The sequence below is a fragment of the Haemaphysalis longicornis genome, unplaced genomic scaffold (assembly GCF_048455015.1).
Source record: "Haemaphysalis longicornis isolate Haplotype H1 unplaced genomic scaffold, Haemaphysalis longicornis Haplotype H1 scaffold_5, whole genome shotgun sequence".
In the NCBI taxonomy this organism is placed as follows: domain Eukaryota; kingdom Metazoa; phylum Arthropoda; class Arachnida; order Ixodida; family Ixodidae; genus Haemaphysalis; species Haemaphysalis longicornis.
The window spans coordinates 26,688,609-26,716,351 of record NW_027526385.1 but is presented as its reverse complement, the minus strand read 5'-3'; the positions used below and the strand labels follow the sequence as shown (position 1 = coordinate 26,716,351).

Below are 27,743 nucleotides of genomic sequence, written 5' to 3'. Positions count from 1 at the left end.
GAGCCGTAAACGCGCCGTAGGCGCTGCGAAACCGTACGTTCCCGCTTACGGTACCTGTACCGTATCTTCAAAATACGGACGTTCAGGCCTTCCGGCCCCTTATTTCTGCTTCATTCAATTATTAGCAGACATTTCCATAGCGTATAAGCAACGTACCCAGCATTTTCACTTTATTTCGGCAACATTCTCATCAAATTTCTCGTCTCTACGTTTCTTCTCGGCGCAACGTGACCGGAGCACCAAGCGGGTACCACGCGGCTGATCGCGGAGCGAGACACGCATGCGCAGACAGCCCAACGAAAATTTTTTTAGCGCCGTCCGTGCCGTTCGGAAGCTTGCGGGCTCCATGACAGCGAGGTTCGTCACCGGCGTATAGTTTCGAGATTTGTTTGACCGCTGCCAACGCTGGAACAACGAGACTGCTTCCACGAGACTGCTTCCACGGTAAGAAGTCTCCCGTGAACGTGGATGATTTAGAATTGTTTGGCTGGTGTAAGTTGTCCATGTCGCGAGCGTTTTAACGCCGCCGAACGGTTGACTGAAGGTCGCGAGCTAACCCTAGCGCAGGCAGCTTGGCGATGCGAGATTAGACTACATGTGGTCGCATCGCGTCCCTTGAGATAAGGAGCTGGGCGTTATAGTAAATAAGGTATACGCGGTCGCATTGCGTCTCTTGAGATAAAGAGCACGGTGTTACTGTAAATAAGGTATACGCAGCGTGTAAACAGCCAGTTGGCAACGAACAAAAGGCAGCTTAGTTTACTCGCGAGTGTAGCCTGTACGAGGCGAAATTAATTTAAAAATTGCGTTGTGGGCAGTTCTGATGCAGTAGTATGATATAGCGCGTTCTGTATTGCAGAAATATGCCATGCACTTTACGCAAGCTGCACGTTTTGTTCCCCCTGCTGCGTCCTGACTCAGCCTTCACCGCTAGGCATCTAGTTTATGCGGGAAAGCTGTAGCTGGGTTTGACGCAACGAAAAATGAGAGCGTAGGATGTTATGGGGCTTTTTTTTTTTTTTGCCTGGTGTTTAAGATTAAGTTAAACTACGCAATTTTTATCTAGACCAACTTCACGAAATAGATGTAACTTCAAAAAAATCTTTCTGAAAAATTTTTGAACAATGTCATTTCTGCTGGTAAGTATAGTAGTGTTGGATAACATTAATATGTATGATAATTTTATTACAGTGCTTGTTTTTCAGTGTTGGCTTTATGATTTTTATCATGCATAATTGTTTTATGGAACATGTAATTCTACTCAGGAGCCAAGACGTTCGCCGCGTCGCTTTATTGGTTCTTAGGGGCGCAGCTCTTTTTGGGATGGAAGTGTGGAATAAAAATACCTGTCTTGAAATCTCGCTCACGTTAAAGATCCCCACCCCAATCATTAATTTGCTGCCCTCTATTACTATGCACCCATAGATTAGTTACTTCAACGTATTCAATCTCAACAATGAAACCTAATTACGTAAAAAGAAAATGGGATATCCTATGTAAAGCTTAATGCGACTTTGCAATTTATAAAGGGGCAAGTTATGTTTGCAGTTCAGAATATGTTTGTAAGGATGGTTTGTGACGACAGATGGTTTGTGACGACAGCGTGACGACAGATGGGGACAAGTGGAAAGACAAAAAGCATGCTATTATGTCTATTTATGATTTTATTTTATTGTAAAAATCCCACAACCAGAATGTAGCTGGCCACTCAAAAAAAAAATCTAGAAACCCAGGCCTGCTTCAGAGCAATGTTAATCTGCATCGCGATCCCAAGCCGCATATTTCCTGATGACAACATAACATTTTGGTTCTTTTATGGCAAAATGCAAGGAGCACTTATTTATTTGTTATTGTCTATCTCAGTTTATTTCTGAAGCGTGCTTGGGTTTCTAAGTTACATATTATTTTCCTGTGACAGTGCATGTGCTAAAAACACGATCTCTGAAATATATATACGTGTGTGATCTTTTTATGATAACATTTTCAAGTCAGACCGTGTTCATGGTTGAAATACGCAGCGCATGAAGATTGAGATGGCGTTAAAGAGACCTCTTTCACAGAGCCTTTGTCATTTTTCTGCATATTTCATTCATTTGACCCCTTGCCCCCGGGTGGGGAACAGGGGGATCGCCGTGTGTTTCGTGGGTCTAAAGAAGGGAAGTTTCCCGGTGTCGGAAAAGAAGTTTTTGAGTGCCTTGATAGCACGCAAGACGGTGCGCTGTGGGCCGACAGCAAATGTGAGGCGGCAAGCAACTTTACTAAGGAGGGTATAGTTCCATGGCGAGTACGAACCCACTAGCATGTTGGGAATAAAAAAGAAATTTGATTACATAATTACCTACGTGTTTCCACGAAAATGGCAAGGCTCTGACAGTGCTTCTCTGAGCAATTTTATTGTATGAAATTTCGACCTTTAAAACTGTGGCAATTTTGTCCTGCATAATCAACCCTCCCCCCAAATTCACGCCGAATTTTCTGGAAAAAAAGTGGGTTCATTACGCGAGTAAGTACAGTATGCTCAATCACCTAAGAACAAAGGTTTTGTATAGTTCGAGTGGGTAAGCTCAAGCTAGGCATAAATGCCTTGCGTGTGAAAGAAAACTCCAATGGTAAATGCAATTTTGTGTTATTGAATGTTGATGCCATGTTATTATATGAACTCTTTAGGCTCACAGGTGTCAGCCTCAGGGGGAAGCTCTGCGGCGTGCCAAAAGAGGAAGTGGCTGAGCTGGTGTTGTTCATTCGGTCCTCCTCCAAGAGCGAGTGCGTTCTGGAGTGGTCCCTGAAGATGGAACAGCCTGGAACTAAGCTTGGCAAGGAAAATGCTGATTCAATCTGCCTGATCCCACTGCTGGTGTCCTACTTTGGTGACGACCTGGAGAAGATAATGCAGCTGCACGAGGTAAGAGTGCTCCCATGTCTTGTATTGTAGCTGTATATCTGTGTGCAGTGATGGTTCAGCTATACAAAACAAAGAAGGCAATGCATAGTACTTTTTTAAGTGTAACCTTTTAATGATATTTATCTGTTACAGCTAAAAGAGGGTGGAAGTGAGATGGGAGAAATTTCTTCTCCCAACTTTGGGTGTGAGGATTCCAATTAGCACAGCCGGTAAATAGTGGTACCTTCTGCTGCACCCTCCACGACAATCGAGAAAATTTTAATAAGTGCCAATCCATCAGGAATGCTTGGTAATTGTTTTAAGTAAATGAGTAAAACATTCTTTGCAGTAGAGCACTCTTTGTTTTCAGATCCACATTCATTCAGAGAGGTAAAAGTTGTTTTTTCTAACCAGTTTGCGGGCATTCTTTTTGCTCACCAAAATGGATGGGAAGGTGGGAATTGGGATTTCGGAGCTTCAGTTCCTTAGCCAATAACTGCACTTCGATATTGAAGCACTTGGGGTGATATATACCAAGTACAAATATTGTTATTGGTTCCTGTTGCATTGACGCAAGGCAAAAGTGCCTTGAATACTCTTCAGCTTGTTTTCTCCTGCATGCACAGAAAAATGCTGTTACACTAATAACAAAAAGATTTTCCATGTTTCTGTGTTAATACTGTCAGATAACTTTTGAAGTTTGTGATATGCTGCAGCCAAGATGGTGTGGCAGAAATTCATTTCAACATAGGTGTTATAGATTCTACACTCTGGCATTCACCCAGGCTCGTAGCAGCATCTGACAGGTTGGCTTTAAGCAAAATGCTATGTGTTGCTGACGTCGTGCCATAAAACACCTCCCACTTTCTTTTCTGTCATGCTGTGCACTAGTGGCGTAGGCAGACCAATATTTCAGAGGTGTGATACACCAACAGGAAAAAAAAGGTGTGACTGCTCTGGTTGCCCAAACAATATACGTCCCCCCCCCAGGCTACACCCCTACTGGGCACTGTTTTAGATGAAACAGAAAAATGTGGGGGCTGATATCATGTAAGAAGTATAGGCATGTCTTAAAAAGCTGGGATGACGGAAATGCACCAGTCCTTGGGCACAAAAGTGAGATGTAGAGAAGAGAAGAATAATTCTGGTACAAGAAGGAGTGGTTGATAAACGTTAACAAGCCTTCGAATGTTTGGAATGTGGCTAGCTGAATCCTCCAATGACCACATGCGGGCATTTTCTTCACCACTCCCAAAACTTCAAGACTCCAGTAACACTAAAGAGAGGCCATGCGTTTCCACCTTAGCCAGGACCTAGGAACTGTTTCTTGGCTGCATGAAACCTCAGTACGACCATTGCTTACCTGTCCACCATTAGGACATTTGAGCTGACTCGGTCACTAGCAATAACCAACAACCTTCTTGACCAGGCAACACTCTCACTCCAGGCCCTCATCTAAGCTTGCACCATGTACATCCCACAGATTGTGTAGTGGGAACTGTTAAAAGCTTTAGTCTAACTTGTTATTTGACATTTTAGGATGAAAGCTTTAGATATCTCTGTACCAAGCGCACACGGCGTGAAGTGCCAAAAAGTAATGGTACAAAAAAGTGGAAGCTGTGGGCAGAGCAAGTGCAAGCTGGTGATCACATACCAGAAAAGGGAAATAGCAGCGCAGGAGGAGGTTTGAAGGAGGGCTGGGAGAAGGAGGAATTGAACGCGCCTCAAGAAAGTGGAACACCATAGGAGTGTGGGGGGGCTGCCACACGTTCTATACAAGCCGCCTTGAAGGGTAAATGTATGGACGGGGACTAACAAGGACGCTCCTGGCAATAGAGAGCGAGTGGAATGAGCTTTTGAAGATGCAATATATGTGACAGGGTGCAGCCGCAAATTTCAACAAGAGTTCAACAAAAGGCCCAAGTAGGCTTTCACATTCTTAAAAAGTTCACCCAATAATTTTTTCTGTTGCTTGTGAGGAATTCGTGTAGTTCGGCTCTCCCAATGCGTGGCTACTGCATTGCAGTCATATACATTTACAAGTAGCGAGGACTTTCCTGCAGGACAGGGGCTATAACGTGTCACCGAAACATCATGGCCAGGATTTCGGGACACGGCGTCGAGTTTCGAAAAACTGACACAACGTGGCGTCGCGACCTGAAGACACAATTCCTTCTCTCTTGTTCTCTCCCCCGCGGTGCGAGAAGCAGGGCCTTCACACAGGGTCTAGCCGCTCGCGACGGTTTCCCAAAGAGGCCAGCTTTTCGCCTTTGAAATTCGCCGAACCAGGAAGGAAAAAAAACAAAAAAACAAGAGGGGAGCCCTCACAAAACGACCCCGCATGGGCTGCGGTTCCCCCGTGTGTAGGGTGCCTCGATGCGCCCCCGCTCTGCGGGCGCGCATCGAGGCACCTTACCCGTGTGGACGGGGAGGGCTCGCCCCGCTCGGACGCCTGCTTTTTTCGTGGCGCTCGTGCCGCATTTCTCACTCGAAGGAAAGACCCGGGTAAAATTTTCTTTCGACTTGTGAAACAATGTGCGTTAGTACGTATCGAGCAGGCTCGGGTCAACTGCAGCGTCGCTAATGAGTTAACTTTTGCCAGTGTCGTCTTGTCGTCTGCTACGGACGCATCGTCTGCTCACCGCGCCGCTCGACCAGCCCGGTGTCCTGGCTATTTCACGGAATGAAACGTGTTGTTGGGGGACGTCGGTTCCGAAAGCCTTTCAGGTCCCATGGGTCACCTTTTCGACATTAAGGGGTCATCTGTTCAATTTGTCACAGGGCATTTTTATTTCCTTCCGCTTGCATGATACTTGTTCGCACTTGGCACATCCCGAACTTTTTTTTTGCTGTTGAACAACTTGCACAAATTGCGTTGGTACATTGATTCGTACAGTCGGGGACTTAATTTTATAGACCACGCGAGCGCGTGGCAAAAGCCACCGATGCGCGCTCTGGAGGCCCAGCGCCTGTTATCGAGACCGGCGCGGCGCGCATGCGCGTCCTGTTTTACTCGCAGGCACGCCGATTTTCTCGCTTACTGCAGTGGTGCTGCAATGGTCACTCAAGCACCGCATAGCGACGCCTTTGTAGCATTCCTTTCTTCGCGATGGCACATTTGGGGCCTAACGTGACAATTGCGACGCTTTCGCGCAAGTGCTCCTCGCGTCCTGATAAACACTTGCGCGGAATGTTTTATTTTGTTTGTTTTGTGCTTTATCGTGTATAGACGATGAGACTAGCGGCTTGCGAACGGCGTCCCCGAATGAAGCGCGTACGAAGCACAGTCTCACGGTACCGCTCCACCGACTAAATGCCAGCTGTATGAATAGCGAACCTTTATTCCCGTTGTTTATTTTGTAATTTGTCCACTGAACATATATTTCAGCTCGCTCTCGGCTGCCCATAAAGTAGCGATTTGTAAGTTTAATAAAAGAAATTATTTCGGTTTTTTTTCTGCCTATTTCATTACTTAAAAATGATAGAAATGCGCACCAATATAAATTGTCTGTTCGCTCTACCCGTCGCACTCGTAAAAATGGTACCTCGGGTTCCCATTGAATTGAAATTATTCGCTACTTTTGAGAATACGTTTTTCAAAGGGACATTTGCCGGCTTACTAATAGGCCAAGAGCTGCTGTTAGGGGAGGAATTCATGCCTACGGGGATGAATTGCTCCAAGGCCGGAGCGATTCTTCAAGGTCGGCATGCATTGATTGATTATGAGGTTAAATTTGCTGATCTGGGGACGTGTAACATGCACCGAAACCCCGAATACTCTTGAACCTTTTCGCTTTTTGCCGCCATCAGAAAAGGGCCACCTTGCAGATGCCCAGCGGAGCGGAAGGACAAGGTCAACAACGAAAAAGGAGCTGATTGTTTTTCAGTGGTTGAACACCCGTTCATTAGTGACAAAAGCATTTGAAAGGCCCTAAGTGGTGATTAATATCACGGCGAAAAGTAGTGAATAATGTTATGGCGTTTCTCGATGGGAACCTGAGGTGTCGTTTTGAATAATGCCGACGCGCAGAACGAACAGACAATTTATATGGGTACGCATTTCTATCATCTTTAAGTAATGAAGTAGGCAGCAAAAACACTGAAATAATCTCTTTTATCAAACTTGCAAATCACCTACTTCATGGGCAGCAGAGAGCGAGCTGAAATATAGGTTCAGTGGACAAATTACAAAATAAACAAGGTGAATAAAGGTCGGCTATTCATACAGCTGGCATTTAGTCGTCGGTAGCGCGGTGCCGTTAGACTGTGCTTCGTACGCGCTTCATTCGGGGACGCCGTTCGCAAGCCGCTAGTCTCATCGTCTATACACGATAAAGCGCAAATCAAACAAAGAAAACATTCCGCGGAAGTGTTCATCAGGACGCCAAGAGCCCTTGCGCGAAAGCGTCGCAATCGTCACGTTAGGCCCCAAATGTGCCATCGCGAAGAAAGGAATGCTACAAAGGCGTCGCTATGCGGTGCTTGAGTGACCATTGCAGCACCGCTGCAGTAAGCGAGAAAATCGGCGTGCCTGCGAGTAAAACAGGACGCGCATGCGCGCCGCGCCGGTATCGACAACAGGCGCTGGGCCTCCAGAGCGCGCATCGGTGGCTTTTGCCACACGCTCGCGTGGTCTGCAAAATTAAGTCCCCGACTGTACATTAGAATTAATCAGGTGTCTGATATGTGGGCGTCTTTTGAAGACGCATGCAATTAAACGAAACGAGCTTTTCTTTTTCTGCTCGCTTTTAATTTCTACGCGCGAACATTCACACCCGAATTCAGGAAAATTATTTTTCCTATGCTAATATTTGCATTGACAAATAATTTGCAGCACAAAAACATTTCGCGTTATTGTTGCAAAGCACAAGCGGTAGAGCAAGATCATAATCTATTATTTCGGGGTTCATAAAAAACCAAAAATCAAATGCCTCAACCCTTACCTACTTTGCGTTAAGGTTGAGGTGCAAGTATACTAACATTACGAGTAACGGAAAACAAAGAAATACGCAATTAACGCGACAGTGCCAAAACAAGCAGATGAGCATATGCAAGTCTTCGGCAAGTAAAAGAAAAACACGTTATGAATGTTTTCTATTGCGTGGGACGCGTCCGCTCAACGGGCTTTCCGGTGCCTCCAAAGCTAAAAAAGACGCACGCCGGCCCGACGAGAACGCTTCTGAAAAGAGCACGTGCTGGATCGACTTGCACGCGCTAGCCCCTGAGGCAGCTTTGCTCAAGAAGAGAAATGTGCTACTGATTGTGGGTAGGTTCTTCTTTTCTTTTAGACGTACACTAAAATATTTTAATACTCCCCGCCCCAACCACCGGCTAGTGTGCGACATGATCAGTGAACAATATTCTTGGACTAGCGCTCTTACGTGAAACGCCCTGTCCGTCATACTACCTGAAATGGGGTATGCTACCGTACTGTAAGTAGTATTTTTATTTACAGTACGTTCCCCGGGTATGTGCCGAGTCATAGTCACGAGGAGAAGATAAGAAATTGGCTGCGTATCTGGTTGCTTCGCTGCAAATGTATACCATAGCCTTCGGCCGCCCCCGCCTCGTAACATCCTCCCCTCTCCCCCTCACGCTGTTCTTCTCCCCCTGCCTCCCCCATAATTAATGCAATTGAAGTTTGATGAATTAGATTCAATTTTCCCTCGTTTTCTTGGTTCGCGCGCCACCTGTTGGGACCTTTTCTTTCAATTGTTCTTGTAACAGCGCCTCAAAAACCTCACCCCGCCTGGGTTCCTGGCTTCTCTACCTACGCTTCCAAGAGCTGCTGAGGTATTCGTGAACAAGTGCCACTCCCTAACCAAAGCTGATCTGCACCACCTCATTTGGTTTTGCCCCAAATTAACTCGCTATAGAAATTTCTCTGCCCCCACCAACGATCCCACGATAGCCATAGACCCTCACTCCGTGGGCACTCCCATCCTTCACAAGATTGCTGTATTCGCAGTCACAAGCGGTCTAGCACGAGCTGTATAGAACGGCCGGTCTGCTCCCCTTCCTTACCCATTCCTTTGATCCTATTCCCCCAACAGGCCTAGGGCCAGCCTTGCCCCAAATAAAGGTTTCTCTCTCTCACTCTTGAGGAGACATCTTTCTTTTATTATATTTACTTTTATCTGGCCTGTTTTTAACACCGTCTTTTACCGCATTTTTATTAAAACCAATCGCACGTCTATTTTTGAATAAAAGAACGCTGCTGCGGCCAGTTATGCACTAATGTTTTGCCTCAATTATGCCTAATGCTTTTTTAAAGACGATAGTCTTTCTTGGGCTACTTAAACGCGATTGATTGATTGATATATTGTAAGGGCCTTGGTTACTCGGTGAGGTAAGGCGTTTATTGTACGACTAAGCCGTCTTGGAACACCGGACCAGCAACCAACGATGATGATCCTCAGTCTCGTAGAAGACGAAGCGTTCCTCGATGTGTTTGGTGATGCGGATAATGGAGCAGTGAAATAAATGATTTCCTACGCTTCGGAGTCTCGCGCTCACAATATCTTTATTTGGCGAGCATGAAGCGCAGATGTTAGGGCGCCCGCCCGGTGGACGGCACCGATTCAGCCACCGGTTCAAAAGTTATAAATATTATTAAACAAGACGCTTATATACGCAAAACCGTTCCAAACTTCTAAAACTGCCAAGATTTGTCATACATGTCCCAATAATATGGCGCGAAGGAAACCCCAGGTACATTTGAGGCAAAATGTAAGCACATAACCGGGATTACGCGCGTTCTTTTAAATAAGCATAGACATGGCCTTGGTTTTCACGATAGCAATTTAAAAAAGAGGCGTTAAAACAATGGTTTGACCAAAAAATACGAAAAGAAGCTGGCGCCCGAGCCTCGAGCTCGAGCGCAACCCTAAGCCGAACAGTAGCAAAGGTTCCAACAGATGGCGTGCGAGCTCTGCAGCGCGGGAAAAGTGGATTTAATTTAGCTAACCTCCATCGCGTCAGACGCGCGAGGAGTGAGAGAGGGGGGAGGAGAATGTATGAGACGGCAGGGGCTGCAGAAGACTATCGCCTTTCGACGACATATGCAGCGAAGCGAGCAGATACGCGGCCAAGTTTTTCTTCTGAACACTATTGACACGTAGAAATATATGCACTCCGCCAGGTTCAGTAGCTTGGGACGGTTTTGCCTATATATACTCCTTGTTCCAGCATTGTTTCATGTTTGGCCCAGCGGCTGAATCGAGTGACAGACGGACAGATAGACAGACAGAAAAGAAAAAAGGACGATTGAGAGTGCACGTTCGGCAACTGGACACTAATGCTTTCTCAATCACTGTATCATAAAAAAGTGCTTAGGTGTCCTCGGAATTTACACCTAGGAAAGAGAGCTGCAATTATTGTGTGTGGCACCGAAGGGTGCACAGAAAAGGCACAGTTCAGAAGCTTGGTGCGCAAGCTTAGCAATAGACGTCTTTTTTTGGAAGTGCCTACGTTTGAGCAAGTTTTATTTGTTACAAGTCTTAATGAAAACCGTTTCTTCAGCTCATTTACACAAAGTTTCATGAACGACAGCATAAAGCTTTAAGAGCTGCATAATTTGTCCCTTTCGACGTCAGTGTAACATTATATGTGCCGTAACATCGTTAAATATCTCTTTTTGCGCAGATGCAAGGCGCCACACAAGGCGGCAAGAAGCTGCTCTTTTTGTGACTTTCTGAACCCTCGCCCGCGCCCCTAGAAAAAAATAAGATACATAATAATTGGTATTGCCTAAAGGAGTTATTAAATAAAGCTCTAAAAAATCTCAAATTCTGACCGAAAACTTTCAAAGCATAAACACAAACGATGCAATCAGTGCGTAGACAGTCATCCATAACCTAATACCTACGCAAATAATAAGTTGCCGAAAGTTTCACACAAATAAGCGCACAAATCCGTTCGCAGAAAAGTTGGCGTACGAAAATGTCGGTGCACCGGAATGCTTGCACCATAACATCTCGCATTGAAATGTTCCAGTACATCGAAATGTCCTAGACCCGTCTAAAATGGGCCGTTCATAGGCGTCTAAATAGTAGTAACTTGGAATCCCAAACATCAATGCTCAACATTGGGGTTAATTTAAGGTGCAGCACTACCATTGCGTTCGTATAATTCACGACACTTTAACTGTAACAGTGTGCTGTAAATGTATAATTGCTTCCATTTCGGTTAAGCGCCATTGACTTTTTCACGTATATTCATGCTTCTTACGGCGTCGTTTATACTTTTTATAACCGTTTTTAACGCATATCAGTTTTTAACTGGTGCTGTTCTGATGGAAGCGCCTTGGAAGCAGTGGAGCGCGGCCACAATTTTAATATTTACAATTAACAAAATATCAAACACATTCTCTAGAGCGCACACAAGAATGAGAAAATTCGGAAAGCTTAAAGGCAACAAATATTGAACAAAAAGCTGCGGGAAAAAACTGCGAAACTACGGCAATATACTGGGAATTTTTCAAAAGGATGAAAAACAATTAATTAAACTTGAACACACCTCTAATTAATATATTCCCTCTGGTAAAAAGCGTTTAAATAGCATTGGGATGAATGGTACATAAATTGAATAAAATAACAATTTAAACGAAAAAAACCAACGAACATTGGTGAATCTATAAACCGGCATTCGAGAAAACGATTTTTGATAAAACGGACGCCGCTTCGATATATAATAGCGTTAAAAAAGCGGCGCTCGTTCAGCTCTTGGCAACCCCCCTTGCGCCATAATTTCAGTCTCAGAAACTTTAAGATAGTGCTTTATTTTTATTTATTTACTATTTATTTCATACTTCCAGCCTGAGTGCCAGGCCTTAGGCATGTGTGGGAATAGATATATACAGTAACAAGGACGGCATGATTACCTGTATACAAAAGAAAAACACAATACAGCAAAAGAAGAGAAAACGCTAAACAGATTACAAATACATTCATACTAATCCGTATGTAAAAAAAGACAAAATGGCATACCTGCGCGCAAACATATACGTTTTACACCATTTAACGCATCACTGCAGGATACCGTGCGGATAACTTATTTTCACATTTGACACCGTACTAACATAGCGTTATTTGCCACCTCAGAAAAAAGAAAGAAAACGAAGAAGCAAAAACTGTACAGAGTAGCGCGTGTGGACACGTCGTAGGTCCTTCAGGCACAGTTCTTGTGCTGGAAAGTCTTCCCCCCCCCTCCCCCCCCCCCGCGCGCGAAAAAACCAGGGGAGCACGCTTTGTTTGCTCTGCGCAATCTAAAAATGAGGAGGGGGGACAGTCAAGTCAGCCAAACCTTTTCAGTGGCAGCAATTATCTCCCCCACTTCCTTGGGATAAACCAGGGGCGCAGGCCTTGTTCGTCCTCGTGCACACTACCGACTGCCTCTTTGTTACTCTCAGCGACAACAGATGGGAACCCTCCCTGGTTCCGCTGAGGAGAGGCGAGTGTTCGGGTGGAGACGGTCCTCCTCTCCACTCCTTCCAGGAAAAAGGAGGGGGATGGGGGCGCCACGTAGCGTCAGTTTTTCGAAGTTTGTGGCGATACGCCTCACCCCGGGCATGAAAAGTGTTGCAGGGAACCTACACAAACAACGTTGCAAAAAATCTACAATAACAGGTTTGTAGCCCATAACCTGAAGTACTCAAACCCGGGAGTCGTTTTTTCTATCTGTTTTCTGAGCGCCACAATTTTGTGTTAACTATTGCGGAACGACCTGAAATCCAGCCTGTTCTCATAGGCCGCAGCAGAAAAATTTTAGACGGCCCGGGAACCTCGTGAGTTAGTCGTACAAGCCCAATATTTTGTCACGGCATGCCGCTAGAGCCGTGCTACGGATATCCCGGAGTCGATTTTTCTAGCTGTCTTCGTTATTAAACGGCGGCCGTTTCTTTTTTCTGCCCCATTCAGTTACGCCCCGGACGGGCGAAGCGCCGGGAGAGGGGCGCAGTCAGGTTTCCGCGGCGCGTGTCCCTCAATCCTGGGGATGTATGCACAGGGATTGTAATTAATTTTTCTGCTTCCGGATGGCCTAACATCAACGTTGCGTGAAATGTGACGTGTGCGTTCTCACCTCTTACATGCATGACAATTAGTGGACCACCTGGAGTAAATTATAAGATGTCTGCATATCACCCAAGCTTTTGGCAGTGCTACACATGCTGCCTGCAATAATACGTACATAAATATACAGGTACATACAGTCTATGCTCGTTACAGCGGATCTGGCAACAACAGACTTTCGGTTACAACAGTCCATTTCTGTTGCTTTGTCTGGTCCCCATGCATTTTAAATGGAGTCCACTTTGCTCAAAATGGACCCGGCTAGAGCAGACTATCGGCTACAATAGACTAAATTTTAGGCGAAATTTTTCGACTGAATGTTTAAATCGGGGTTCCGCAGGGTCGGCATGCTTTTTCTTTGTTTAATTTGGCGAGAAAACCTATGTCTGGCAACATTGTTGGCAGCCGGGTAGTTGGCGTAGCGAAGTTAAACCAGTGCCAGTAGACTTGTCTTTTTTTTGTGTGTTTGCGACCAGCGGCATGAGTGGCAGGGTAGCTGATTTCACTGTCGGATAAATTAAGCCCATTTAGCGCTGTCAAACATTGGGAAAAACAGGCCGACATCACGAGAAGTACAGGCCTGTCTAAGCAGACGGTCCGCTCGACCATCAAGAATGAGGCCGCTGCCGATAAACGCGACTCTGGTGAGATTGAACAACAGTGCTACGAGTGCGCGAAGTGGTGCACCTGGAGTTAAGTCTTCCCTTCGTCACAGTTTTTTTTTATGTAATTAAGAACCCGGGTTCAGTGAAGGTCCGTATTTATTATTCCCATGCATGCATCAATCCCGTTTCGTTCGGTGAAAAAGGTAAGAAATGCCTCAGGGGGGTTGGTTCCCGTAGATTGTATGCAATCTGCCGGTGACCGTGCGCAGTCCAAATGGTCTAACTTTCTATTTCACAGCTGTCCATCATCAGATTATTTCATTACAGCTGTTTCAATGACCTGACTAAAATCATAAAAACTGTGGAAGCTGCTTTGGGGGAACGTCAGGCAGCGATTGGATTTGTCTGACGAATGGTTTCTGGAATTCTGCCTTGTCACGAAGGGATTCAAAGCGCCCAGCTAATTCTGATGGGCGCAACTGATTTTTGTAGCTGGTTAATAATTGCTCCTAGTTATATTCTTGCTTCATTTGTTCTGCTTATCATGAATCTTTACAGACTTGACCGCATGCAGTAGGCCTTTTCCAAGTGCTGGTGCTAAGCTTTGGAAATGATGTTTAGGCGATTCTTTGCCCGTGGGCAAACACTGAGGTGCTGCAGGCGTGTAAAAACAACAGTGTTTGTACTATGTATATGCAATATCGGTCAAAGTACCCAATTTTGCACTCATAACCCCTCCCCTTCCCCTCCCGTGTCTGATACTGCATACTTCGGCTACAGCAGACGTTTTTCTGAGGATTTAGAAGGTCCGTTGTACCTGTAAAACAACAGAATAGATGAAAGGCCTCTAGATATTTGGAGACATCTTTAAAATTTGTTCTTATTGCCCTTCTATTTTTTCATTGTGTATTAGGCATCAACAGAACTTACAGAAGAATTCCGGACCAGACTTCCTTGAATTGCCAATTATTGGAGCGCTGGGTAAGCTTTCCCAATTCATTTCCTATTATCCCCTTTATTTTTTTGAAGGGTTTTGATAATTAGCTTTAAACTTGTTGAAACTTTGTATAAAATGTGATAAATTTCAAGCCTCCAAGTTTGGCACAGGAAATTGGGGCATTAAAAATGGCTGGCATGAATTACATATATTTGCCAAGCATATACTCTGTTGGGTTGTAGGTTAGCCACCCGTCAATCAAAAAGAGGTTCAGGTAAATATTATGGCCACCTTGATTGTTAAGAGTAACGTATCGTGATCATCAATTTCAAAAAGAGCGATGTGGACATGCAGCACCATTGTTTTCATTGATTCAACTGGTGTTTGTATTCTGCCAGAAAAACGTCTTTTCTCTTTGCCAGATTACTCATTAAATTTTTTTTTGTGTGTAGTAATACAATACTGATTTTCTGATAAAACACCATATTTCCCCACGCATATAACCCGCCCCTGCATATAATCTGCACCTCCACTTTGAGATGCCGAAAAAGAAAAAAAATATCCTCGCGTATTTCCCGGACATTTGATTCCCGGACTACTAAAGAAAACGCGTATATTTAGCAAGTACAATACACTGACTGCAAGCCGAAAGTCACAATTCGCCATCCTTGTGTTTTCTTCCTTGTATGTTTCGTGTAATCGAAGGCTTAGCCTGTGTTACACTACGCACATTGCCGTGAACCTGCACTAAAGGGAGAACCCCATGCATTATCTGCACCCTACTTTGCCACTAGAATTTGGGCATTTTTGGTGCGGGTTATACGTGCGAAAGAATGGTATCTATTTCAAATGTATTCTTTGCTTCCATCTGTTTTTGCTCTGTAAGGTAACCTACACATTAAGGTAAAAGAAAAAAGCTTATGCGCACCTTTTCTCAAACTTTTCTAGGCCAATCCTAAGCCCTCTCGACCACAAAGGACTCAAAGAATCGGCTTTACCTTTAAATGTGACAAAAATATTTTATAACAGTAAGAAAGAAAGGTGTCTTGTCTATATATCCGACATAAAATATTTCAGCCTCGCCCGGTACACAAGCTTGTAAATTTTTTTGCAGCCTGTACACTTTTGGCTTGGCCTAGAAAATTTTGACAAAGACTGTGTGCTTCTGTTCTGTGAAATCTGCCTGACATTTGCTTTGCGCTGCACAATGCGGACATGTATGAGCCATGGTAGCAGTTCTAGTAGTTTTGAACGGTCTGGACTATATATATATATATATATTTATATATATATATATATATATATGTTAAAGCAAAGCATTTTTCCACCCGGTTTGTATTCTTCGATCCCTTAAGGCGCGGTCACACTTGGCTGACACGGCAGTGATGACAATGCGACGGCAACGTTTACGAGTCGCTGAACCATTGGCCAACTGCTCAGTTGCAGACTACGTTGTTATACTACGCTGACGGTGACATAAACATGTTGGCCGATGGAAAGTGCGCGTAGTGTAGCTGGCTTGCCGACCGAAGGCGCCAGCAAAACCGTTAGCCCGACCAGTCGCCTGACGCGTCGTCGAGAATAGACCGAGAAGCGAAAACTGCGCCCCTACAACATTCGTGCCACAATGAATGCAGCTCTGTTTGGTTAGTTTCTGGAGTGTAATAAACTCAGTAACGTCCATGAAGCTCATGCAACTCAACACTAGCGCTAATGCGATCCGTAGTTTGGCTTTAAATGCTTCGGCCGTGTTCTTCGGCGACACCGCTCTCCCGAACTGCAAACTGCACATGTGTGTGCTATCGGCTCGCCTGTACAAAAAAAAAATCAGTTTCATGCAGAAAAAAAGTTACGTAGGGTAATTTGGGTAATAACGGATAAATATCGGCCAAGGTTTTTATCGTAAAACGCAAAACCAAAGTACGGCAAGCACTATCCCTGCAGTGTGAAATCGCAGTCGCAGCCGGGCACACATATTTTCGCGAGCGCTTTCGCGAAGCAGTGGAGTTGATGGCGATAAGCTATTGTGGGGGCTTCGGGGAACATTGCTTTCAGTTTACCAGCCAGGAGTTCTGTAAACCAGCTAGTAAACACCGATGTACTATACGAAGGATGGACCTCCATCTAGTACACAGGCTAATTGGCAGCTGGTCGGCATTTGTGTTGGGGCACAGTGGTGTCATGCGTCGCGCCGCTCGCTCGCTCGCTCGACGTTGTGGGTTCAATTCCTGACGGGGTGGGTTTTTTTTTTTTTTTTTTTTGCGGTTTGTAAAGGAGCATGGTCTGTGTATCCAATTTTCGAATCATTTTCTGCGTGATTTTGAGAAGCAACTGCCTTTGTTATGGAAAATTTCCTTCGAAACAGCGAGTGGCGTCTGGAGCCACAGTTAAGCTTACTTTTCTTGCACCGCGTTTCTCAAAAATGCGGTACCATGGTGCACTGTAAAGCCTTCTCTATTAGAGGAGATTAAATTTCCGCTGACGTACGTACTAATTTAGATGCATATTCTACGTGCTACAGAGGTCTTTTTGCCGGGGTTCATCCATAAAATCCGTATTATTACTGCCACGGCAGCAGCGAACACAGCTCTTTTATCTTTGTTTGTGATCTAACAAGAAGTTGAGAAGTACACACAGTACAAGCAGCGCACACGCGAGTACACACGAACGGCTTATGTCGCGGCAGTCGTGACACGATACTCTATGTTTGACTAAAGAAAGAAAGAGATCCCCAGTGGAGAGGGTCGCCGTGCGGTCGTCGGCGTGGTGTGACAAGCGCGTCGGCCGACATCGTGCAGACACCGAGGCCCCGCCGATTTCTCGCTGACGCAGACGATTGGCCAACGGTCGGTGTCAACGTGGTGTGACATGGCTGCCGACAGCTCGCCGACACGGTGTTGGCCGATCAAATCGTCCGATGGTCAGGCTAGTGTGACTGCGCCTTTAACCAGTTTGTTTGTTGCCAGTGTGCCAGTTTTCAACCTACCGATTTAAAAATGCTTTCACATTAAAACAAGACAACTCCGAGTGCACTCGACTCTTTTACAGTCTGTGAAGACAGATCAACCAGAGAGCTAGCTTGTCTTTAGCACCTGATGGCAACAGAAACAGTAATGCTTTATTTGCGTGCTTAGCAAATTAGCATCCTAGAATAAGCATGGAGAGGACAAGGATTTGTACTGGCACCTTGTTTTGCTATTACAACTCTGAGCCCGGAACTCTGATTCAGCGGATTTTGTTTTTTTTTTCTTTCAAAGTTCTCCATTATGATAAATGAAGTGGGAAGAGACTGCTCTACCACAAAAAAGTGTAGAATGCTTGGGTCATGTTTTCAGTTTTTCAACTGATTTACATGTAATTTTAGCAGAAGTGTATGCTAAAGTGGCACTTCCCTTGCACAATCCTCTGAAATCGTTCTCACATTGGCTTGGACAACATGTTAGCAAGCCTGTATGGCTGAGTATGGCCAATTAGTTTTTACCTTTTGAAACTGTGCATAAAATAGCACGAACAGAGTACAGAACTTGGTTTTAGGAAGCAGATGCGACAGATACAAGTGCCAAATTGACAATACCTGTTTACCTTATCAGAAAACAAGATATCCTGGTGTAAGTGTTTTTGCCACGGCATGCTCAAGAGTGTGTCGATTGACTTGACCACCCCTTTTCTGGCTGCCTGAGGCAGTTCACTCCTCCTCTTGTCCTTGCAGCCCGCGATGCTTCATTTATCCTCCTTCCTTCTGTTTCAAAGCAAGTCTGCCTGGCTGTCGTGGCACTGGGCTAGCTCAGCTCAGAACAATTGGAACCTTGAGAAATGGTTTTCCATGTCCACCTAATTTCAATAATTAAAATCAAATTCGATTCTTGAGTGTATAGTTAACTTCACATTCGCAAGGAAAATCTAACTAGGTGCATGAATCACGTACGTCATGGTGGCATAGAAGGAGCCGAAACGTTTATTGAGAAAAAAAAAGAAAACACTTCATATAAATGCCTGTAACATATACAGTAGACTCTCGTTGAGACGAACTTGGTTATGACGAATTTTATGGGTAAAATGTCCACCTCTTTTGCTCTCTTGCCACATGCACAAAATTAGGCAAGCGTCTGCTTAAGACAAATTTTTAATAATATGAACAAATATTCATGGTTACTTCGAATTCGCCTAAATGGGAGTTTGCTGGATATCGGGGGACCGTCTGAATTGTAATGTAGCTTTTGGTATTCAGATGTATTCTAATAACACTTGTCTGGGGGATGTTCATGGAGACTATCTGAGCGATTTAAACAAAAGAAAAAAGCAGCTGCTTCAAGCACTTTTGTATTATATATTTCCAGCTGTACAATTATGACTTCTTTGTCTTTCTCAGGCCAGACACTCTTTAACTGCAGCTGCCACGTGTTTGTCGACCGGGCACTTGTCATGGAAAATATAAGCTTCCTGCTTGGGGTGGAGCTTCTTTTGGCTTTGTACTTCTGCCTGAACATCAAGTATCCCAGAGGGGTTGCTTCGACAATGGAGTTCATTCAAAGGTAGGTTGTTTTCTGTTTAGTTTAATACTCTGCTTATTGTTGGTGTAGTACCTTCTGGTGGATCAGCCTTGCAGATAATACCTGTATTTTGTTAAACTTGGCATCCTCATAAGCAGTGGTGCTGAGCAACATAGTCGTGATACCACCTACTTATACATCTGATGCGGCCAATCAAGTTAAACTGTGAAGACAAAATGCAACTGTGGGGAATTCAAATTATGTACTGCATTGACCCAATCACTACGAGGCCAATTTTAATGCAAACATCCAACAACTAAGCTGAATAATAATGGCAAGAGATGTAGTAGTGGTATGTCACCTGCCACTTTCTTGCCGAGTTCATATGACATCTTGTTAGTGCCACTAGCGGCTGCAGTCTAAAGCCATTGCCATGAAGCATGACTGTGGGATAGTAGTTGTGCGTCAGTTGTGTTGCAAGACATAATTCGAGTTGTAATGTGCAATTAGCACACCATTACCTCAATTTATAGTATTACTGCTGTTACATCACTTCTGTGGTTTGTAACCGGAAATTTTAAGATCTTTCACTTTTTTTTGTCATTCTTCAGTTTAAAAAAAAACATCTTTCAAGCATGGAATGTAGTTGAGCGAGCTACCTAAGGCTAGTTCTTTCTGACCCCTTTAAGCAGCACTGTAGAGGGGCATGCGGTGTCTGAATGAAATATTTTATGCCACAAAATGAAGGAGAAAGTCAGTTCATTGCAGCAACTTGAAGAGAAGAAATGACAACTGCAGAATAAAAGTGCAGATTCAGCAGGTGTGTCTGTTACCGTATTATGCGGAATAGAGATCGAACTGGAATATAAGTCGACCTCCTGACCTTGTAGCCGAAAAATGCAAAAAAAAGAATTGGTACACGCTATTGGTTTATTGAGGCTACAACCTGTTTCGTCTCAGATTACTCTTTGGGGTTGTCATCCATGGTGCAGACCAGGGAATTGCTTATGCAGCACTTTTTAAACACTCACAAGACCGTCTCATCGTGAAGCAAGCGCAAAGCATGGGAAAATCGTGTGCACACCGTACTGATAGCCAGTCTGTGCAGGTGGCTAGCAAGCATCTCAGGGTATCCATTCATAGAGATGTCACACGGCGCTTGCAGACAAAAGTCGCCACTTTGTACAGAAGCACAAGTGCACATAGCAGCGCTTTTGAAACGAGGTCTTACGAGCATTGCATACAAAGAACTGCCCTTCAGCTAACACCAGTAGCACACTGTAGATGGCCTTCAGCGACACCAAACTGGCGCAAGCCAGACACATCATGAAAAACTTCCAAATTTTCGTTTAATTGCTGCTGTGAAATGGCACCACGTGCTTAAACATATTTTGAGCGAGAAGGAAATGTATGCACACATTCACTCACAGCGAGAGAAGCAACAAAACAAAGATTGTGGTGCGTCCGAGTTGTTGAAGAAAAGTACTGTAGAAGTGCAGCTTGCTGGGCCAGTTGGTGCATATCGAAAGAACGGGAACCAGCGAAAAAGACGCAAAACACGGGGAGGGACGAGCCAACACAACGCCGGACTAGCAACTGAAATTTAATGAAGAAACCGACACACTCTCTGAACAACCAAGTCAACGCATGCGCCAACACGTACGTGTGAAACGAATGAAGATGCTGTTGTTACTAACTACCTCTACTTTAGTATCAACACCACTCAAGTTTGAACGAAGCCAATTCCTTTATCGCTGAGGATAATAGACGGTGCGCTAATGCAGTTGCCTTCCTGCTGTTGTCTTATGAAGAACGCCTCCAGTATTTCCCTCTCATTCTTAGTCCTGCCTTTTCCAAGGATCGTTACACTATCAAATAATGGTTCGCACTTGCACTGTCGACAGTGAAAGGCAAGGTGTCCAGCTCCTTGAGAACTAACTAACGCGCAATGCTCCTCCAGCCGCTCATTGACACATCGGCCGGTTTGGCCGATGTAAACCTTCCCACACCTCAGCAAAATTTTATAGATGACACTGTGCTCACACTTAACGAATTTCTTGGCATGGTTTGTCTTACACGCGCATTTCTCTTTTCCCATATTTCCAAAGCACGCGCACAGTCTGGAGAGTTTACACGGCGCGGAAAAGACCACTTAAACCCCGTGCTGCGAAGCAATTTTCTTTATGTTGTGCAACACTTTATGTATATACGGCATTACTTCAACCTTCCTTTTTTCCTTCTTTTCATCTGGTCCCTGTGACTAAGAATTAGAGGGAAGTACTGCAGGACTAAGAATTAGAGGACTAAGAATTAGAGGGAAGTACTGGAGGCGTTCTTCATAAGACAACAGCAGGAAGGCAACTGCATTAGCGCACCTGCGTCTATCACCCTCAGCGACAAAGAAATCGGCTTCCTTCAAACTTGAGAGGTGTCGATACGAAAGTGGAGGTAGTTAGTAACAATAGCATTTTCATTCGTTCACGCGTACGTGTTGGCGCATGCGTTGACTTGGCTGTTCACAGAGTGTGTCGGTTTCTTCAATTAAATTTCAGCTGCTAGTCCAGCGTTGTGTTGTCTCGTCTCTCCTCGTGTTTTTCGTCCTTTTTCGCTGGTTTTCGTTCCTTCGTTGAAGAAAACCACCGGTAGTATAAAAAAAGAAAAAATTCCCCCGCATTTCCCCGAAGGGGAGTATGAGGAAGTGCGAAGCACGGGGTGATGCTATGAGGGGGAGTTTGTTGAAGTTTGGTGGCATTTTGCCCGTTAGTTACATTAACACCCCCTCGTGATCACGTTCGGCTACTAGCGGGTTTGTAGTATCACGTGTACACCACGCAGTTATCAAGCCGCTATAACGCCGCTGAGTCGCCAATGCACGCTGCTGACGACGTAGTTTGAATGCGTTAAAGATATAAGGCGCGTTACTAACACTGATATCAGCGTCGCGCCTACCAAAAAAAAAATCGCGTCCGTGGCTTAGTCGGTAGAGCGTCGCGCTGCGGCCGCAAAGTCCTCGGATCGAAACCTGGCGCCGGATGCTGTTTTTTTTATATAGTGTAGTGGCCTGGCTGGCACGCCGAGAGAGGGTGTTGCGAGCTGGAGAGTAGTAAAGGGGCTTTAGGAGAGTAGGCCAGGGGGGAGAGGAGGCGCTATGCGAGCGCCCTCACGCGTCGGAAATCCGGCGCCGTTGCTAGGCACGGTAGCTAGCTCCGTTGCTAGGCTGCGGACGGAGGACGGCGGTGGAAGCAGGAGTAGGCCCGACTAAGAAGTGCTTCGCACTTAAAATTAGAATATACAATTTGTAGGGAAGCATTTCAAAACGGGCCCTAGAAAAAATGTCGACTTGCGTGGAGCAGTTTGTCAGATATATAAAAAAATTTTAGTTTGCATTGTGCTCTTGCCATGCAGTGAAGCCCAACCTAAATTTCAAAATGTGCAATTTCTGGCGGTTCCCTGGAAGAAATCTGGTGGTTTGACATTAGCAGCGGCAGCAATTTGCCCCCACGTAACATAAAAACATCTTGTCAATGACCGACTTAGCATTTCCGGCCAGCAGAGTATTTGGGGCAAGCGCGCAATGCGGAAAAACATGCATGATGTTGAAAACAAAATGAAGTTGATGCTTGTTGACGCTCACCGTCAGTTATGATGTTCTGACTCACTAATGTAGCCTTGCTTGCAGCAGTGAGGTGCAATGCGCTAGAATCGTGCCCTGCAAGCTTTTGCTGTTGTGTGATAAAAAAAGATCAGCATTACCAGCCTCCTCCATTGCAGTGCCACCTAAAATTTTTGAAAAGAAACAGTACAAAACGTATTGGAGACTGTCCGAATAGAGGGTTCAACTAAGAAACAACACTACACTCTGAAGATAGCCTCGTATGAAAACGAAACTGGCAGGCGGTGTGTAAGGCGGTTTGAAGCACTCTCCTCGTCGAAACTGATATCTGGTGACTGGGTGCTATCGTTTGACTTGCCTGGGAAGTTCTCATCACAGAAATTGGGTTAGGGTGGGTGAAATCAGGAACGGCAGGCTTTTTTCAAGGATTAGTAGCGGATGCTCAAGGCTTGAAGTTGGGTAACTGCGTGGTAGCGCCTATATGAATTTCGCCATGCAGAAATGAAAACGAAACAGTTGTAAACTGTTCGTTAATGGTCCTGTGGTAAGTGAAACTACAACACACCTTAGAACAACGTACGCAGAGGAATAAAACAACCTAAACAGACACTGCTTGACATTTTCCGCCAATTTCTGAGATTATTACTGTCAGAGTGCAAGCCTGACGATGGAAAATCGGCTTCTGATTCACCATTATAAAGAAAAACAAACGCTGATGCAGACTAATTACCAGTGGCACGTATTCTTCTTCAGTAGCGTTGACCACGCCCCTTTTCCACACCCAGGTAATGCAAACGCTTCTCAAAAATCACATTTTCATTGCAAAAATGAAAACGAAATGGATTTTGAAAGGGCATTTTCTGAGCTAACTCCAGATCGTTCCAGAAACGGCTGGAATGCTGTGAAAAGGGGCTCCCAAGGTATCTTTGAAATTGAACGGTTTTGAATAGGTGCGGTAAAGAAAGAATTAAGTCGCTGTGGTTAAGTCACTTAAGAAAGAGGCGTCACTGTGGTAATAAAAGAACAGGCTAAGCCAGCAAGGAATTTAATGTGTTGGCTGGACTGACTGTTATCTGTTTATTTTGTTTTAGGTACCTAGTTGGCATCACACCAAGTGAAGGTACCAAACAGGAGGAAGCGCGGCCCAAAGGAGAGGAGTCAAAGGCCATGAAAGCCGCCGCAGAGCTTGAGACATTCAAGAAGAAATGGAGCAATGTGAGTTGCAGGCCTTTATAAGTTGTGTGGTGAACTGTATGCGTCTGTTCTGGAACTTATACCCCCCCCCCCTCCAAAAAAAAAAGAAAGACTCCACAACCACGAGAACCCCACCCAGGGGGATATACACAGCCTCCCAAGAGGATACACAATATGGGGGGTTGTCGTTCTCCCCAGGAGGACAACGACAACCCCCTCAGGAGGATTTCGACACCCCCTCAAAATCAAAATTCTGGATTAACCCCTGCGTCTGTTCATATGACTGAAAGTACTACACCCAATAAGTATTCTTTTAATCTGGGTATATTTTAAAGGAGCCATGAAGAGAAAACACAAGTTTGGTTCATTAAAAAGATTGCCTCGTTAGAATCATACTGACACCACTGCTAACGTAAACTTCGCTCAAATAAGCTATATATTTAGGAAAAAAAGGGAATGGCCATGCGACCCACTAGCTCATTTCTCGCAGCAGAACCTATGACGTCACATGTTACAGTTCTGGGATTTGCGGAGGGCGGCAAAAGCAAACGCAAATTAGGCAGAGCTTACAAGCTTGCCGAACGAGCTATTTGTGCTTAAATGTAGGGCAAATTCTTTTCAAAGCCGTAAGAATGGTGGGACAAACAGTGGAAGTTTCGGAAGCACACGTAAACAGAAGTGCCGATGTGTACTGCTGTTGGTACTGCGCGCGCTATGCTTGGTTTAGCTGCACAGGACTGCAGGGCTTTGGGGTTGTCTCAGACTACACTTGCCGACTGACGCAAGGAACGGTGTTTTACGTGAGCATATTTGTAGAGCGAGCACTATGTTTCACGAAGCAATTATTTTCTTCCTGAAGAAAACCAAGCCAGGTTTAAATACGGTCAAAAACAAACCAAAGGCCACGGAGAAAGAAATTCTTGCTCCGCGCCAAAGGCAGAAAACGGTATGCTACGGTATGGTGGCGCCATCTAGGTTCACTAACGGCAAACAAGACCTCCCAATTGGCTGCAGAGCTATGGTCCCTAGAAATATCTTTCTAGGGACCATAGAAGAGCGCTCAATTCCTGTGAAGTCATTGCGGACCACGAGAACACTCGATTTAGTGGGAAAATTAAAATTTTAACTTAAATTAATCAATTTCTCAGTGAATAAAACATTGTTTGCATTTGGACAAGCTCTGGGGGCACTATAAAACATTAAATCTTTCGAATAACACAAACTTGTATTTTGTCTTCATGGCTCCTTAAAGGGGAGACATGGATGGATCCTAAAACTATTCCTTTTATTTTTAAGTAAACTCTGTTAAACTTGTCACTCTTGCTGCTTCTTTTCCACTGATTTCAAATATTCCGTTATTTTTTTAGTTTGTCAATTAGTTCCCGAGATAATTAGAGGCAATTAACCATTTTTGGAGGAACAAGGGACAAAGCAGTGTTGGTCATAAAACTGTAATCTTTACATTTTCCAACATTATGAACCCTGGTGAGTGCAATAAGAGAATCAGTTTTTTGATGCATTGCTTGGAACTAATTTTAAAGCCCATTAAACTTCAGTGTTTGAAATGGGCACTCAAAATGGTTCCTTGCCACTGGTGCCACCAAGGTGTAAAGAAATCAGTGGGGGAAAGCACCAAGTCTTAAAAATTTCACAAAGTTTACTTAAAAATTAAAATTTTTTTTTAAGAGCAGTGTCCCCCCTTAAAGATATATCCTGTACTGTACTAGTCTGACTTGTCATGACTTACTTATCATGACTTTGACTTACCCGTACGTTCTTACAGGTAAATCTGGCATATAATTTGAAATTCCACTTGCTTTTTGCCCCAGTCATTTGGGTCTAACTTGCTTTCCCTTGGTTTAGAATTGCTCCTTAGGGTGTTTTACTCCACATAGTAATGAGCAATTCTTGCCATTTTCAGCAAACTGCATACAAATTACAGTATCCCTTTTCACAATGTAACATGTCACAGTGTAACAGGGCACACTGATAATGGAAAAGACGAAAGCAGCTGGTACTGTCATTATTTGGATATATTACAAGACACGAATACATTGATAAGAACGGCCATTGAAGAATCTCAAAGGCGAATGTCAAAGGTGAATCTCAAAGGCAAGACAGGCACACTCAAGTTAATCTTTATACCATAATTACATGGTATAAAGATGCTGCACCCTTACAAGTGAGAATCTTCTTTCCCTGCTTCCTCTGTCACCTCCGCGTGCCGTCATGCCGAGGTTCTCATTCTTATGCACGCGCTATCTCCCGCAGACGGGTGGCAATTTCAATACATTTCGAAAACAGAGCAAAATGTGCTCATACAATTATTAGCCTAAGCCATTCACGAGGTAGTGTCTACTTTTCTGTGAGAGACTAATCAATCCTTTTTGGTGGTAATGATGGTAAATTACTGGAAGCTATCATTTGTAAGTACGGTGGCCTCTGCACTAAAAAAATGCAGACACGTCTGGTAGCTTGTTATAATCAAAGGTATGTTTTAAAGGTTTATCAGCTTTTTTTGGCCTTATTTTTTATGTACCATTTCATGGTCGTCCTCAAATATACAAAATAGGTCTACGGCATGCATTTTCACCCAGTTTTAATGAAGTATGAAATTAATATTTTATTGGTAATGGCTTTGGTAATTGTCCAGGCTTTGGTAATCTCCCAAATAAAAATACTTTCTTGTTTTTGTTTTCAGCTGCTCTGCTAAACTAGTTTCTGGACCGTCCACTGGACAACTGGACAATCTGATCCAGAAATGTTCGTCATGCAAGCCCGTCAAGTGATACGAGACAAGTTGCAAGTTGCAAGTCCAGAATGATGTATTATACAGTTCTCAATATAGCCTCAAAAGTACCCTTGTTGCTGTCAGTCTTGCCAATCTATGTCGATTTGTGTCATAAACAACACAAATTCTGTACACCAAATATGTTTCATTGCAGAAAAGTGGTGGGTGGAAATTGTTAACAGATTCAGTGCGCATGCTTGAAGTCACATGCTAACTGCAGAATTTCTTCTCTTCTCTATTGTGTTTTAGTAGCGTATTCAAAAATAGTACCACATGTGCCTCTTAAGAGTTAATTGCACTGAGAAAGCTAAATGAATCTGGAACAAAGTCAAACGGGTCAAGAAAATGCAGTATTTATTAAGGGTACCAGTGATTGTGATTAAACTTCAAACCATAATTGAAATACTAAACAGATTAACGATGATAAATGAGCATCTCTTTAAAAGTTTTTTCTGAACTTCTGCACTGCTGTGCTTGTGCTCTAAGTTTACGCAAAGGTCACATTATGTAGTCTATCTTGTTTGACAGTAAGAATGCCAGTGGTACCTGCTTATTTAGAAAATGAAACAATTTTGCCTATGAGAAACTGTAGCCATTTCAAATGGCCGTGGCTAACTAGTGACATTCCCAAAGGCAAATTTTTTTTGTTTTCTATATAAGCAGGTTTTGTGTCAAACAGAATAGACCGCATAATGTGACTATCGCGTATGGTTAGAGTGCAAATGCAGAAGTGGTTTGTTCAAAAAAACTTTTATAGGCGCTCATTTTTTGCCGTAACCCTGCTACTGCTGCGACAGTTGCGATACAGTTAGCATGCTTTACGGTTCAAATTCATCCGGTAAATGCCGTATTGATCTTTTACAGTTACACTCTTGTGAAAGTGCATGACGGCGTCAAACCGTAACGGAAAATAATGGTTTGTTTTCCATAAAAATGCAGTACGGTTTTGCATCATCAAACAAAACTTACGGTTTCTGCACTGCACAAGTGTGCTACAGTTCCTGTTCCGTTGAACAGAACTTACGGTTTCTGCACTGCACAAGTGTGCTACAGTTTCTGTTCCGTTGAACAGAACTTACGGTTTCTGCACTGCACAAGTGTGCTACAGTTCCTGTTCCGTTGGACAAAACTTACGGTTTCTGCACTGCACAAGTGTGCTACA

General features: G+C 44.2%; 1 protein-coding gene across 2 annotated transcripts; it reads left to right on the top strand.

Annotated features, from left to right (window-relative positions):
- The first annotated feature begins 369 nt into the window (after positions 1-369).
- Positions 370-26,649, top strand: LOC144139115 (uncharacterized). 2 transcript variants are annotated; one of them, XR_013316056.1, is made up of 6 exons: positions 370-444; positions 2,668-2,902; positions 14,470-14,537; positions 18,863-19,025; positions 23,688-23,811; positions 26,492-26,649. XR_013316056.1 is itself a non-coding variant. In XM_077671578.1 (5 exons), exons 1-2 carry the CDS (start codon positions 2,645-2,647, stop codon positions 14,512-14,514), a joined length of 303 nt encoding a protein of 100 aa, XP_077527704.1. In that variant the 5' UTR covers positions 2,474-2,644; the 3' UTR covers positions 14,515-14,537; positions 18,863-19,025; positions 23,688-23,811; positions 26,492-26,649. The 2 variants fall into 2 exon arrangements, 1 of the variants encoding a protein (XP_077527704.1); XM_077671578.1 differs by lacking the exon at positions 370-444 and having other exon boundaries at positions 2,474-2,902.
- Positions 26,650-27,743: the final 1,094 nt, after the last annotated feature.

Bases quoted from the DNA above. Each gene is read 5' to 3' on its own strand.
- LOC144139115 (XM_077671578.1), top strand. From the start codon at position 2,645: ATGTTATTATATGAACTCTTTAGGCTCACAGGTGTCAGCCTCAGGGGG. The intron at 2,903-14,469 runs GTAAGAGTGCTC...ATTGTGTATTAG, and splicing joins AGATAATGCAGCTGCACGAG to GCATCAACAGAACTTACAGA.